General features: G+C 56.1%; 2 protein-coding genes across 7 annotated transcripts; both read right to left on the reverse strand.

Annotated features, from left to right (window-relative positions):
• Positions 1 to 315: 315 nt before the first annotated feature.
• SAP25 (Sin3A associated protein 25) lies at positions 316 to 1,944 on the reverse strand. Its single transcript, XM_084761989.1, has 6 exons — positions 1,638 to 1,944; positions 1,368 to 1,462; positions 1,182 to 1,285; positions 962 to 1,094; positions 749 to 846; positions 316 to 674 (listed from the first exon to the last, which is right to left on the reverse strand). The coding sequence occupies exons 1-6, from the start codon at positions 1,778 to 1,780 to the stop codon at positions 447 to 449; spliced, it is 801 nt and encodes a 266-aa protein (XP_084618115.1). The 5' UTR covers positions 1,781 to 1,944; the 3' UTR covers positions 316 to 446.
• A 139-nt stretch (positions 1,945 to 2,083) lies between these two features.
• On the reverse strand, positions 2,084 to 14,177 carry LRCH4 (leucine rich repeats and calponin homology domain containing 4). 6 transcript variants are annotated; one of them, XM_084761977.1, is made up of 19 exons: positions 12,915 to 12,936; positions 12,308 to 12,451; positions 9,625 to 9,769; positions 9,370 to 9,496; positions 9,086 to 9,191; positions 6,125 to 6,261; positions 5,902 to 6,014; positions 5,690 to 5,789; positions 5,376 to 5,466; positions 5,211 to 5,287; positions 5,043 to 5,104; positions 4,831 to 4,947; positions 4,660 to 4,728; positions 4,484 to 4,587; positions 4,287 to 4,364; positions 4,017 to 4,102; positions 3,731 to 3,868; positions 3,564 to 3,641; positions 2,084 to 3,254 (listed from the first exon to the last, which is right to left on the reverse strand). In XM_084761977.1, the coding sequence occupies exons 1-19, from the start codon at positions 12,919 to 12,921 to the stop codon at positions 3,057 to 3,059; spliced, it is 1,977 nt and encodes a 658-aa protein (XP_084618103.1). In that variant the 5' UTR covers positions 12,922 to 12,936; the 3' UTR covers positions 2,084 to 3,056. The 6 variants fall into 6 exon arrangements, with proteins under 6 accessions (XP_084618103.1, XP_084618104.1, XP_084618101.1 ...); XM_084761978.1 differs by lacking the exons at positions 12,308 to 12,451; positions 12,915 to 12,936 and adding an exon at positions 13,877 to 14,177 and having other exon boundaries at positions 2,084 to 2,406; XM_084761975.1 differs by lacking the exons at positions 12,308 to 12,451; positions 12,915 to 12,936 and adding an exon at positions 13,877 to 14,176 and having other exon boundaries at positions 4,855 to 4,947.
• Between the last annotated feature and the right edge of the window lie 558 nt (positions 14,178 to 14,735).

Below are 14,735 nucleotides of genomic sequence, written 5' to 3' on the forward strand. Positions count from 1 at the left end.
TTGCTGCCCCCCAGGCAACCTGTCCCTTCCCAAGTCACCATCCTCTGGTGCCAGTCAGGTTCCCCTGACCCTTCTCTGGCCTGGTGGAGCTGACCAAGCCCTTGCTTTCCTAGAGAGCAGCCCTGTCCATAGTGTGGACCCAACCCACCCAATTAAAGGTGCTCTGCACCCTGACTATCTTGGCTCAGTGGGTTTCTCCACCCCACCTAGTGGGTGACCAATGATGAAGGAGACTTGAAGGGAGGGGAAGTAGGTGCATGGGAATTCTGGGATGCGGCCTGCCTCCACATCCCATGCCCTTGGTGCCACCGCGCTGCAGGGAGCCTGGTTTACATACTGCTTCTGATTTATTGTCGACCAAACAGCTTGGGGGTTGAAGACAGCAGTCTCGTTTTTTTGAGGGGGGTTCCTGTGGGCAGTGCTTATCGGGGCTCAGTGCTTCTGGATCAGCCCTGGCCACCACTGGGGCCTGCGTCTTCAGACACAGAGACAGCATCTGGGCAGCTGGCCAAGGAGTTAGCTGTCTGCTCGCCCTGGCTCATCTGCAGCAGACCAGCGAGGGCGATCATCTCCGCCTCACTGAGCCAGGTGGACGAGCAGGCCTGAGATGAGGAGGGGTGCACGGAGGGTGACATGATGGGAGGAGGGAGCAGCAGCCTCCGGTCGCCCATTGCCTGAGGAGACAGGAAAGGATGCTTGTCCTCCCAGGCTTTGAATGGAGAACGGAGGGAGGGAGGCGCACTCTTACCTGCTGAGGGGGTTGGGACAGGCATAGGGGAACACGCTGCCCACAGGGTAGCAGAGGGTCCAAGAAGAAGACGTCTTCATAGTTTGTCACCGGGAGCCCTGAGGACAGGGGAGAGCTTGCTAGCCTGGTGGCCTAGGCCTCCCGCCCTACCCCTCACTACAGCGTCCCCCAGCAACCTCCCAACTGAGCTGAGGGGCCAAGAGAAAGAAGTACCTGTATCCTGGGACACCTGCTCTTCCTCTGGATGCCCTGAGGTAGGGCTCCTGCCCCAGGCGTCACACATAGGCCAGGAAGGATGACACAGTGTCCTGCTAGACAAAGATACGCCTGACCCGCAGCTGGCCCCCTGTGAAAAACAGGAAGTTACTCAGCTCCGTCTCTCTTGCAGGCCCCTTGGCTACCTGGAGGCAGGGTCACAGGTCCCCCAACTCACCACCAGCTGGGGTCCTGCATTAGCCTGGTGGCTGGGACCCCAAAATGGCAGTGGAGTCATCCTTGAGGGAGTGACCTGAGAGGTCACCTGGAGAGAATGAGGTACTGCAAAGGAAAGAGTCGTGATTAGATCAGGCTCTGAAACTCTGGGGACTCGTGGGTAGAAACAGCAGGACCTGGTGCCTACCTGGGACTTCAGTGGTCTCCTCAGGAGCCAGGTGACTGGAAGGCGGTAGCTGCTTTTTTCCGGTCTCAGATGGGCTGAGGGCCTGGGGCTGTGGGCTGTGTGAAGGAAGGACGGGCTTCCCTACTCACCTCCTCTCCCAACACTGATTTGAGGTAGTCACAGGACCAAAAATATACCCTTTTGCTAGTACCGACCGCCTGTATTTTCGGTTTTGCAAAGTGCCCACAACGCCTCCTGCCGGCCTCCCCGACCGACCCACCCAGCCCTCACCTCTCCCACACAGGCGTTCCTTGCTCTTCCATGGTTTCCTCTCCGGAGCTCCAGGCCTCGCCTTGGTCACTGCCAGTGGAGAGGCCTGGCTCCTCTGTTGCCTCCTCCCGACCTGTGCCCCATGGCCCAAGCCAGGGCAACATCCTGCGCCTCGTGGAGAACGAGGCAAGACCCTCCGCTGTGCTTGCCTGCGGCGCCTGACTACATGGGCGCCCAAATCCTAGCCCACCTCAGAGGTGTCGCCACGACGCCTGCGCCAGCGCTTCTCCAGCCACGTGGTGCGTTCCCGCCAGGCTCTCAAGGGCTCCCCCTGGCGGCAGAGCCACGGGGCACTTGGGTCGTTGCAGCCCTTCTGCTCAGCACACTACGCTGGGACCCACATTAGAGGACCCGGGTCCCCAAGACGCTCGTGCACTCACAGACAGGCACACACCTGGGGGCCAACCTACAGGCTTTTCGGCTTCTCTTTATTGTGTTTGACACAACACTCTTCACCCAGACTGGGGCTGCACCGGAAACAGCCTAAGGGCAGGGGGATACCCATGCCCAGTGCTACACACAGCGTCGTGGTCACCAAGTCCTTGCTAATTGGCAGGGCACGGGTGTCATCTGTTCCCAGGACAGGTCCGGTGGTGGTTGGGGCCCAGAGCCCCAACCTCTACCCCTAAGGCTGTTCCAGAAGTGCGTGAAGGACAGCAGCGATGTGAGGGAGGCCCCTTCCAGGGACCCCCTCCTCTTCCAGGATGTGGTGGGGCTGGCACAGGGACTCCTGGGGGGAAGGGCCCAGGTTAAGTTTCTCCCTGGCATTCCCCAAGCAAGGATATGAGGGGAAGATGGTGAGGGCACCTGATAGACACTGCCCCACGCCTGAGGACAAATGACACATGAAAGCCGCCAGCAGATACAGAAGGGGGGTAACAGAGGGGGCTTGGGCGGGAGAGGCCTGGCATTACCAAAGGAAAATGCTTTCACAGGCAGGCTGACACACACACAAAGCCCAGGCAGGACAAGGCCCGGCTACAGCAGGAGCTCACACAAGCACACACAGAGGTGACAGTCTATACAGTTTATATACAGAGCCAGGGGCCCATAATGGGCCCACATCCCCTACAAATATAGTTCTCTCTACAAAACAGAGATAATTTAGCTCCCCCGTAGTAGCAGCCAGGAGGGAGAGGGAGAAGGGAAAAGCCAAGGTCCTGACATCCCTCTGAGGGTCAGAGGGCTGGTGGGGAGGACACGAAGGCACCATCAGCACTAACGGTAAAGGGCTATTGTGGGCACTAGGGTGGGCTTCTGAGGTCAGTGTTTGTGAGGGGTACACTAGTGTCTTTGGTAGGGGCTGAAGGCACCACCGGTGGGGACATGGTCGAACAGGTCTTATAAATAGAAGGTGGAACAGGAAGGGGCCACAGGGTCCTAGGAGCCCAGCAGCCGAGTGTAGACAACATAGAGCAGCAGCATGGACGCCACGTAGAAGAGGAGGAAGCCACCCAGGCCAGAGGAGGGCTGGACTGGGGCAGGGGCCTTGCCCCCAGCCAGGACCACAGCCTCTAGTATGGTCCGTAGCCCCTGGGTGGTGCCCCGGAGAAGATCCGAGGGTGAGCACAGGTCAGCCTGGGAAGGGAGGGCAGGGCAGATGGACAAGGACAAATAACAGATGTTAGCAGCATCCAGTCACAAACCTTCCCACCCCTGCCCTCCCAAGCCAGGACCACAGCCAGAGCCATACCAACATGCAGACAGGCCAGGACATGCGGGACAGGGACAGGGACAGGAGGGAGAGCAGGCAGGAGTGAGGGGCAGGGCCAGGACACATGCTTCCTGTAGGAGCAGATACCCTGTGGATGGAACCCCACACCTCATGCACAGTATTCAGCTGAGCCCTAGACACAGCATCCTCCACAGCAAAGAGCGGCCCCATACCTCAGGGACACCCATTTTTCGACAGGCTTCTAAGAAACTCTCCACATTCTTCCGTGACTTGAGGGCACTGAGCTTTGGCTGGAGGTGGCAGAGAGAGGAAAGGAGTTTGAAAAGCAAAGCTGCAGTCTAATCCCATCCCCTCTACCTCCTTTTGGGCTCCTACTGACCACAGCAGGTGAGGGCACATGAATGAAGGGTACAGAGCGGGGCCGCAGCTGGTTGGCCAGCTGGCAGAGGATGACCCCATTGGCGAGAGCCTCTGCCAGGTCCTCAGGCAGGGGCTGCTGCAGGCGTGACTCAAGAACCTGGAAGCAGAGACAGGAGGGGCAGGTGGGTTAGCAGGGGACTCATGCCACCCTTCCGGCCCTCAAAGACGGTTCTAGGGCAAGAACGAGGAGTTGAGGGCTGTGTGGGTCCTGAGGAGTTGCCATGCTGGGCCAGGCCTCTGCTCACCTGGCGAAGTTGGGAAATGAGCTCCTTCTCATCTAGAGGCTGAGGAAATGGCCGAGGTCTCAAAACAGACTCTGGAGAGGAGGGGCCTGGGAGGGAGAGAGGGACTGGTATGGCTCTGCTTCACAGATAAACCTTGGAGCCAGCCTCTAACAGCCTCATAGCAATACTGGCCCCTGCCTGTGGGAGTCACCATGAAAAGAGACACCACCCACCCTGAGTGACACAAGCCCCAAGAGACAGGTTAGTACTAGGAGGAGGGTATAGACTCACTTGAGCCACTCTGAGAAGAAGACCGGAAGAGGAAGCTATTTGGTCTCTGAATGGAGCCCAGTGGCCTGGGAACAGGAGCTGTCACAGGGGGAAAGCCAGGGACAAGCAAGAGAAATGTCCCCTCAGTGGCCCACTTTTCTTCCAGCCCTCTATGTCCCAAGCACCTCCAAGCCCACCATCTCAAGACGCTGTCCTACCTGGTCCAGATACAGGAGGAGGGTCCTGGGAGATGGGGGGTGGTGCGGGAGCTCCCTGCCCCCCTGAAACTCCTACTTGGGTAGCACTGGACTTCGGTGGGCCACTGAGGAAAAAAGAAGGGACTCAGGGAAGGCTGAGTAAGACACAGGGAGATGGATCTTGGGGAGACACCTACTTGCAAGTGGCCTGTGTGGATGAGGCCGAAGCACCTGCCCCAGCAGCCCTGATCCCCCGCTTCAGGACGCTGGAAGAAGCAGAAGACGAATGAGCTGCGCACTCAGGTGGCTCACTCAGAGCAGCAGAAGTCTGGGAGGCATCAGCCCTGTCTAGCCCCAGCCCAGCCCACCTGTCCTTCCTGGGGGACCCCCACCCCACACTCTGCTGCTGTTGCCGCCGCTCCCGCTCCTGCCACAACTGCAGAGTGTCTGGGCGCCGTCTCTCCTCCCCTGCAGGCTCCTCCCGCCTGGTGGAAGACAGGACAAAAGACCTTGGTCAGGTGAAGGGAGGTCCCCAGGGCTGTCGCAGTAGGCAGTGGGGTGGGCTTGGGGGCTGGAATACCTGCTACTTGGTGTTTTCTCCACATCCCCCGTCACAAGGCTTAATTCAGAAGGCAACTGCTCCTGAAGAGAGAACAGCAGAGGCTGAAGACAGGCCTGGTCCCACGGTGGCACTGACTGCCCCACTCGGTACCCTTCACCTGGACACGGGAAAGAACTGGGTCCTTACCTCAGCTGTACCTCGTTCTTCATCTTCCCCAGGAACATGGCTGTCAATAAAGTCAATCTGTTCCAGGTCTCCATCACCTGCAAGGCCAGGGCACATCAGCAAGAGAGCAAGAGGGGCTTCCAGGCCCACACCCACCCGTCCTTCCGGGACAGCTCCCCTGCTCACCAGAGCCATCTTCCCTAAGTTGTCTAGGCCCCCGGGGCTCCCGGGCCAGCTCTGAGATCCGGAACGATAGCTCTGAAAAATCATCTGTGGACTTTAAGGCAGAGAGGCAGAGATGGAATATGGGCTCCTTGCAGGGCTGGGTACCATATGGGCTCAGGTGGAAAGCCAGCCTCTTGGGGACAGTAGGGACAGGAGCCCCAGCCATGACCGCTTACTGAGATACCAACGTATTCGTATTAATAGAAGGTCCTCAGTACCAAGTTTGGCTCGCAGTGACGACATCCCCAGCTGTCCTTAATGAAGGAGGTCCTTACCTCGTTTCCTGACCACCTCTTGCTGCCACTGTCAACGCTATGGAAGCCTGAGTCCAGGCCACCATTGTACCGACGTCCCGGAAATAAATCTTCAGCAGGGCTGCAGAAGCCAGGGAACCGTGATGAGCCTACGCTGGCAGCCCCTCCCCTCCCACTGGAACCCAGGGGAGTTCGCTGGTCCCGGGATGGGGATTCCTTCCCCTGGGCCTTACCAGGGACTAAAGCTTGGGGGGCGGGATGGGACCAGGTCCCCCAGGGGAGCTCCCCGCCGTCCAGCCTCTGTAGTTAAGTACTTGAAGATGTGAAGTTTCCCCTTCAGGCAGATCTATGTGAGAGGCACATGCACAAGAATGAGGTGGCGCCCCAAGCCTTGCTGGACCCTCCGTGCTACCTAACGGCACCAGTGTCCACGGGGCCCACCCACGCTCATCCTACCTGGGCAGGTGGACTCTGTAGGGGGTTGCTATCCAACAGAATGACCTGCAGGTGCCTGAGGCGGCAGAAGGAGACCGGGATTCGGGAGACACGGTTACAGGAAAAATCCAGGCGGACAAGAGGAAGGTCCCCCAGCTCTAGAGTCGGGCAAGGGGAGAGTTAGAAGGACAGGCCCGAAGCCTTGAGTTTTCATCCTTGCCCTTGGCTCTGACCAGTCAGCACTGGCTCCATCACAGCACCCCCAGCCCTGGCTGGCTCAACTCCCTCCCCACTCACATCTCAGTGGAGTCCTAGGCACTTCAGTGGCTGCTGGCCCTATACATCCTCTCCTGACACCCCACCCAGAACCCTATTCTACATTCTCAAGTGGGCAGCACAAGACACAAACCAATCGACATTACTGCTCAAAAGCCTCCCACAGCACACAGCCAGACTGCTATGGTTGGGCGGGGATGGTGTTCAGAAAATGGACAGTTCAAGGCCAGCCTCAGCTAGTGGGTTCAAAGCCATCCTGGGCTTGTCTCAAAAAGCCCACAATCAGCCGATATGGAAGCCTGTTTTCCAGCCTCATGGCTTTCAAGCTTTACCTCTTCTGTGAATGTTCCACACACCTGGGGTCTTGGAATTCTGCTCCCTTGTACTCAAGAAGCATTTTGCTTGGATCTTTTGTGGCCGAGGAGGAACACCCTGTATTTGTGCCCCTACTGTTACGTCTAAATCTCAGGTATTAGAACACCCGATGATGGTGCTCTGAGGTGGGACCTACAGGAGGTACCTGGGTCATGGGTCTCTGCCTGCATAAATATGCTAGTCCATGGATGGATTCATGGATTAAGGTACCATCAAGGAAGTGGCTTGTTATAAAGCACAAAGCTTGCTCTGCGCTGCCATTTGATGATCTCTTGTGACACCTGCATATACAGATGTGTAAACACAATATGTACATATGTACATACATACATACATACTGAAAAAAGATTTGTTAGTTGATTCTCAAGGCTTAAATGCTAGCTCACACTTATAATCATACCATTGGGGGGGGGGGCTTAAGGCAAAAGGAGTAAGAGGCCAGCCTGGGACAGAGTGAGACCCTGTCTCAAAAAAACCAAACAAACGGGCCAGAGAGATGGCTCAGTGGATAAGAACACTGTCTGCAATTCCAGAGGTCCTGAGTTCAACTCCCAGCAACCATATGGCGGCTCACAACCATCTATACTGGAATCTGATGCCCTCTTCTGGCGCGCAGGTGTACATGCAGATAGAGCACTGTATACATAATAAACACACACATATCTAAACAAACAAAACCAAAAAAGAAGTGCTGCATGTACAGCTCGGCTGGTGAATGCTGACCTGGAACGCATTCATCTCTAAGTAGTGTACAAACCATGCACGGTGGCACATGCCTGTAGTCCCAGCACCGAGGGGAAGGCAGGAGGGGCAGGGTTCAAGGCCATTCTTGGCTACATACTGTCCTGGAGGCCAGCCTGAACGACAAGACACCATGTCTCCAAAAACAAAACAAAACAAAATTCCAGCCAGGTAGGGAGGCACGTGCCTTAATAGGGAGGCAGAGGTAAGCAGATGCCTGTGAGCTCCAGGACAGTCTGGTTTACATAGTGAGACCCTATCACAACTCAAAACAAAACAAAATTCCTTGGCTTTAGTTACTCTGTTACAGTAACAAAAAAATGAAGACACTTAACAGACTGTGAAGGCAGAGGTCAGAGGCAGAAAGCGGCAGAAGGAGTAGGGAAATGGAGGGGTATTACTCCTGTTCTTCAGAACCAAGTTCCCACCCTTCCTGCCTCACTCTGGTTTGTCTAACTGCCCATGCCACCCAGACCCGTCTCCATGCTTTCCGTATGGCGTTCCTCTGCCTGGATGAAGGATGGAGCGCCCTCCTCCTAAGGGCAGCCGTGCCCGGGCTTCTGCCAGATGTCATTCCCCAGGCTCCCCAGAGGGCCTTGCTTCCCCTCTCACTCCCTGAGCTCCCAAGCCTCCTGCTTCAGCAGTTCCCTATGAATGGCTGTCTCTCCGCCATTAAGCCACTAACCCTCTGAGGGTTGATCTCAGCTCTCAGGCACATCTATCGGGCCCCCCACCTGAAACACAGGAAGCCCACACACCAGAATAACGACAGCTGGACACAAGAAGGGAGGGAGGCCTGCTTCCCTGCAGAGACTATCCAATGTTGGTGTGTCACGATCACCTCATTAGACCAGGCTGCCTAGGTGCACATGTCAGGACCCCACCCCAGTTCAGAGTCCTTGAGAGAAGTTCAAGAGCATTGACTGACTAGTATTGTTTCTAGAGCTTTGCTGGGGTTATGGGGTGCTGGGTGGGCCTTTACGGTCCCTTCCAGCCTTAGGATTCTAAAGTTGCACCGACTTCCCTCCTACCCTTCTTTCCTAGCCTGTTCCCACACTTGTAAAAACAGAACAAGGAATCCATGCCTTCCCAGCCTCAGAGGGTTGCCGTGGTCAGGAGCAAATACAACTGATTACTGTTTGCGTTAGACACAGAAGATCCCTGAGCAACTAAGGCAAGATTATTTTTAAAAGATTTCTCGCCTGTGACTTCTCTAAGGTAGACGCATTATTATTTCACATTGTTTCTGCCCTCCCGTCCCGTTTCGTATGTTGGAATCCTAACCTTCAAAGTGGTTGGCACTAAGACGTGGGTCCCATGGCCGGTAATTCAGGTCACAAGGGCAGAGTCCAAAGAGGATTAGCATCCTTATAAAACAGAGCTCAGAGACCCAGGAGCTCACTTGCTGAAGTTGTTATCCACAGAAGGCCCTAGTACCACCTGACCACATGCACCTGATCTAACTATGAATCACCTGCATGCTATTTAGAAGCCACCCAGTCTGTGGAACATGTGTAATTGCAGCCAAGCTGATGAAGATACATACATACAAGCGTGCACACCGCCATCTCTCTGGTTCGTTTGCCTTACCATCAGGCAGGGTACTGAGCTGGTTCCTTCGAACATTGAGATCCCGCAGGGAACGGAGGCTGCACAGCTCCACAGGGAGGGACTGTAGCTCATTGCTGCTCACATCCTAGGTCAGAGGTGGCTCTGTAAGCCCAGGAGCAGCAGAAATCACTCTGCCATCTCTGTCTGGTTACTTGCCTTTCCTTCAAGCCTTTTCCCAGGGGGTTCCTTTCTCTAGCTACCTCCCAAAGGTCCCCAGGACCTGGCTCAATGGCCCCTCTTCTGGCCCTGGCCCTTGTTCTTACAAGCTGCCGCAGGCTTCCTAAGGTGCTGATGTCTGGAGGCAGGGCTCCTAGCTTGTTGTTGCTGACGATAAGTACTCGAAGGGGCAGCTGGCAGATGTAGGGTGGCAACGCCGACAGCTGATTCCGGCTGTGGAAGGGAGACAGGCAGCAGGCTCACTAACCAAGCAAGGCGTCCAGCACTGGGCCTGCGCCAGGGGACCAGGAGGACCACTCAGGGCATACAGGGTCTTTGAGGCCAAGAGTAAGTCCCACTACCTGAGGTTGAGGTAGGTGAGGGCTGTGAGATTCCCCAGAGCTGGGTTCAGGCATCTCAGGCAATTGTGGTAGAGGCTCAGGCCTTCCAGGGACACCAACTGGCACGCTGCCTCGGGCACCTCGGGAAACCGGTTCCGAGACAAGTCTAAGGAAAGTAAGGTTCCAAAAAGAGCTCAGGAAAGGCTCAGCCTTGCACCAGGGGCCTGGGTGGCCCCTGAGCCAGGTGCCCAGCTCCCCACACCCACTGACCTGAGGAATCAAGCCCATAGACCAAGGCAATAACAAAGTGGATAAAGGCCTGCCACACATGAAGGAGGACCCGAGTTCGATCCCCCAGAAGCCATGCATAAAACGCCAGGTGTGACCGTGTTTGTTCGCAATCCCAGCACTGGAGAGGCAGGGAAAAGTGGATCCTTGGTGCTCACTGGCCAGCTGACCAGCCAGCCTAGCTGATTCAGTGACTGGTCAATGAATTGACTGTCTCAAAAAAGCAAAGTAGCTAGCACCTGAAGAGTGACCCCCTAGGCCGCACAGGTGCACCCATACGTTCATAACCCTGGGCTCCCACAAAGCGAAGCACATCATAAGCATGAACACAAAGCCAGAGGCCAGACTTGGGAGGGTAACGACAGACCAGAAACACAATCTTTAAATTCACAAATGAAGCTACATGTGCTGGCTCATGCCTGTAATTCCAGCAATCAGAATGCTGAGAGGGGAGAATCAAGAGCTCAGTACTAGCCTCCCCCCTCCCCCAAGAGTTCTCCTGGCTCTGTAACACTGTGGTCTCCATGTTTGGAGATGCCAGGAGAGTTGAAAGGTGGCAGGTCACAGGAGGAGGCCATGCTTGTAAGGAAACAATCTGAGGCATGAAGAGAAGGCTGAGTGAGGACGCACACTTACTACACAAGCTGAGGGTCTGACTTTAGAAGCCAGAACTCGTGCACAAAGCTGGGCATAGGTATGTACCCGGGACCTCAGTGCTGGAAGAGGAGGGCTCAGCAGAAATTAACTGGGCTTGTGGGCTGGCAGCCTAGCTAGCTCCAGGTCTCAAGAGAGTAAGGCGGAGAGTGACAGAACAGCGCACCCAACATCCTCTTCTGGCCTCTACACACATGTATCCACTCACTCACCCCACGCAAGAAAAAAAAAAAGGCTGGTCCTGGTCACAGCTGGGACTCAATGTGTCCAGCTACAGAAGCCTCTGGCTGAGGTCCCAGGACAAGAAAGAGAAGTTGAAAACAACAGTAAGGTGATAGGTAGGAAAGGTCAAGGGGATAATACAGAATCCTTGGGGACCACATGGACAGCCCTTCCCCTCAGCTTCAACCTGTTTTCAACACAGGGAAGAAAGCAAGAACAAGATCTACTCTGGCTTTCAGGATTAAGTATGGCCCTAACCCTCGGCCAGTTTTCCATGGACGTCACTTCAGGACACCTAGGAGAAAAAGGCAGGAGGCTAGGCGGGAGCTGAGCACCAGCTCTCAGAGCACTCAAGGTCCTGGACTGGGGCACCCTTGTCCCGCGGGGTGTCTTCCTCTGCTTCCTCTCTGCCCTCGGCCTGAGCTTCAGTCTTTACCTTCACCTTGAGCAGAGTGGGGAGTAGAGGCAAGAGGCCTTTACACACACGCTCGTGTGCGCACACGCACACAAACACACACAATCTCAAACAGTGGCTCACTACTGCATTGCCAGAGGCAAGCCTGTGGTTCCCTCCAGTGTGCAGCCGCAGACCACAGACCCCCTAGAAGCTCATGTTGGGGTTTGTTCTGTTCAGCATGCTCTGGGAGCTGCCTGAGCCTTTTAGGGGAAAGCCCAGGCAAGAGCCATTGTGAGCTTCTTTAAGGGCCCTCCTTCAGTAGGGGGCAAAAGCTATGAGAAGTGGGGAATATTCCCCCAAGGAAATGTGTCTTGTGACAGGAAACAGAGTAGAAACAATCCATTGGCTGTGGCTTGTAGGCTGTTTCCCAGGGGCGATCACCCTGATGCCCTACAAGCTGTTTATTCTTTGCCCCCACTCTGCTGAACACAGACAGCTAGTGTGGGAAAAACAGTTCCGGAGAGGGTGGGAGGCCTGCATCTGGTCCTCCACCCGTGCCTAACACCTGCCTGTTTCCTTTGTGCTCACAAATGCATAAGTGTGTGTGTGTGTGTGTGTGTGTGTGTGTGTGTGTGTGTGTGTATCTGTGCATTCATAGGAGTAGAGACCAAGCTCTGGATCGGTAAGGGGTAGAGGGCAGAAGTCAGGGCGGAGGAAGGAACCCAGGCTGAAGGAGGCAGAGCTCAGGGCACAGGATGTGGTCTGTGGGAGAATGAGCGACACTTCTCCTTTGCCAGAAGTTGCCCTCCCCCCACCAGGTCTCCACTAGTAGGCCAAGGAACCACAATCCTCGGTTGTCAGGGCCTCCACTGAGGAGACAGCAAGCAGGAGAGGGTTCAGAATACTCCAGCAGCGCAATGCTGAGGCCTTTAGTGAGATGCGGAGGACAGGGTGCCCACCAGGCAGCTCTGGGCTTCTGTCATTCACACACATCCCCCCCTCCCAGGCTAGGAGCACCCAGCTTGGAGAGGGACGCTGGAGGACAGCTGGACAGAATGAAACCAACCTGCCTAGAACCTGGGCTCCAACAAGACTGACAGGGCAGGGAGGGCCTTTCAGGAGGCCGGGGCTTTCCCACCTTACCACACAACTGAACCTGCACCGGGGGGAGCCCTAGCTGCACCCTGAGCCGGAATGCTGGAGGAGGAGACTGGGTGGGGGAAGACGCTGGGAGGGGCCGGAGGGCTTGGTAGTTTTCCCCAAGAGTCCACTCACTGAGACAGAGCCCTGAGGAAGTAAAGAAAAACATTTGGCCTTTGTCAAAAAACAAGCAAGGGGGGGAGGGGAAAGGGAACAGACGGCTAGTGTCACACAGCTGCTGAGGTCAATCTGGAGCTTGGGGGTTGGGGGGAACCTGGGAGGGGTAAGAATGGCTCGTGGGGCTCAACCATTCCCAGGACTCACTCAGCTGTGTAGGGAAAAAGAATTTTAAAAAAGGAAAGAAAGATTTAAACTTTTTTTTTTTCTCTCCAGAAGCTGTAAGGGGAGACTGTGCCTCAGCCCACAGGTATGATTGCAGGTGAGCACGCACCTGCTGCAGCAATGTACTCTTTGATCCAGCCCTACATCCCTCTCCCTGCAGCTGAGAGGAGCAGAAGGGGCCCAGACTGGGGTGGGGCTCCCGGAATGCAGTGCTCTGTTGTCAGCTGCCAGCCAAGTTCATAGGCTGCCTAAGCAGCTAATGACTCACCTGTCATGGTACAGTCCCCAGTGCCTGGCCAGCAACAGACACAAGGGTAGAGGGCACATGATTAGAGGGTCTCTCTCTCTCTCTCTCTCTCTCTCTCTCTCTCTCTCTCTCTCTCTCTCTCACACACACACACACACACACACACACACACACACACACACACACACACACACGCGAAGGGGATGTGATTTGTGATTAAAGGGATCTTGAGGGCGGGGCCTGGAAGGAGAATCTCCAGGTGTAGCTAAGAGATACAATTGCCTTCCTTTCCACAAGCTGCCTCAAGTTCCTCCCCTAAGGGAAAAGCAGAATTCTAGGGTTCCTATGAGGTCACAAACTCCACAGTGATCTCACAGAGGCAGGAGGAAGATGAAACGGACGGGGATAATGGATGGAAAGTTAAGGGCGGGAGCCTCACTTCTTTCACACAGAGAGGCTGGGGAGGACGGCGGAGAGGGGCTGGGACTTGTGGAGACTAAGGAAGAGCGAGCAGAAACGTCGAGTTGTTCGGGGAGCTCCTTGGGAAAGGGGTAACTGGAGCTGTTGGGATCCAGGTGGACGGGTGAGGAAGGAGTTGGAAATGACTAAAAGGGTGAAAAATGCAGCGACTGATTGATTATAAATGGAGGCTTGCTTCTAGGGGCGATCAGGTCTAGAGTTGAAGAAGCCAGCCAGGTGAGGGCGTGACCATGCTACAGGTGCGCAATATGCAAATAACGGGGAGAGTCTCCCAGAGCTCGGCCAAAAGTGTTGTTGTACACAAGCTTGAAGCGAACTCATTGTCCAGTGGTTCCTAGAGCTGGGAGGGGAGGTCGCAGGCTCAGTGCCAATCCCAAGGGGCGAGCACTCAAGACTGCCAGGTGAAGGGGTGGGCCTGATTCGAACGCGAGGCGGGGCTATGCAAATGAGGGTCGAGGTCCGGCGTGGGTCCCTTCCTCTCTATGGGCACCAGCGCAACTCACCAGCCTGGGTGATGTCTGACAGGTCGTAACTGCGGGCCGCGCCCCGGGGGAAGTGCTTCAAACGCCGGTTGGATAAGTTCAGGGTCCCAGTGGCCACAGCCTCCTCTAAGGCTCGTTCTGCGCTGCGGCTCCCGGGTAGACCAGGCGATCCTGGCACGGAGACCGAAGCTGCAGCTTCCTCACCCCCGGCGGCGAGTGGGCCCGCTACCACCGCCGCCATCCGCTCCCGGCGGCTCCCGCTGCCTGACTGACGGCACCGGCCGGCCCTCCTCGCCCCTCCCCCTCCTCGGGGCCGCCGTAGTCGCCTCCGGAGGGAGGAAGCGAGGGTCAGGAACCCCGAGGACCAATCATGAACCAGAGACGCGTTAGAACGGACCAATCAGAAAACGCCAAGGGGGTGGAGCCGCTCAATTCTAGACTACAGTGAGGGACGGGAGGGGCTAAGAGCGGAGCACCCGCCAACGGCCGCGGCTCCTGGCCGGTCCGCCCCGCGCAGCGACATCCAATCACAGCTCTGGAATCTGGAGATGGAGCCAATGAGGCCCACCCAGGAGGCGGGGACTACAGCTCTCGACTTCAGGGGATTAGAGACCCGGAGACCGCAAACCCTCTTTCAACCAAGACCAATTGCAACCTAGATACAGGCGAGTGACTGTCAAGCACGCCAATTAGAACCTCCAAATGGAACCTGTCCCGGCCTCCTCTCTGAGGGACGGCTCTGTCTACCAATGGCCTGGGCGTGGAGATGGTTCTTTCACGAAACAGGAGGCGGGTGAGCTAGAGTTTTTGAGAACCAGGTAAAAATAGTAAACACGGTGCGCTGGGCAGGCAGGCAGTGCAAGATTAGAGCCGGGTGATA

The sequence above is a fragment of the Acomys minous genome (assembly GCF_964271855.1).
Source record: "Acomys minous genome assembly, chromosome: 16".
Taxonomy (NCBI): domain Eukaryota; kingdom Metazoa; phylum Chordata; class Mammalia; order Rodentia; family Muridae; genus Acomys; species Acomys minous.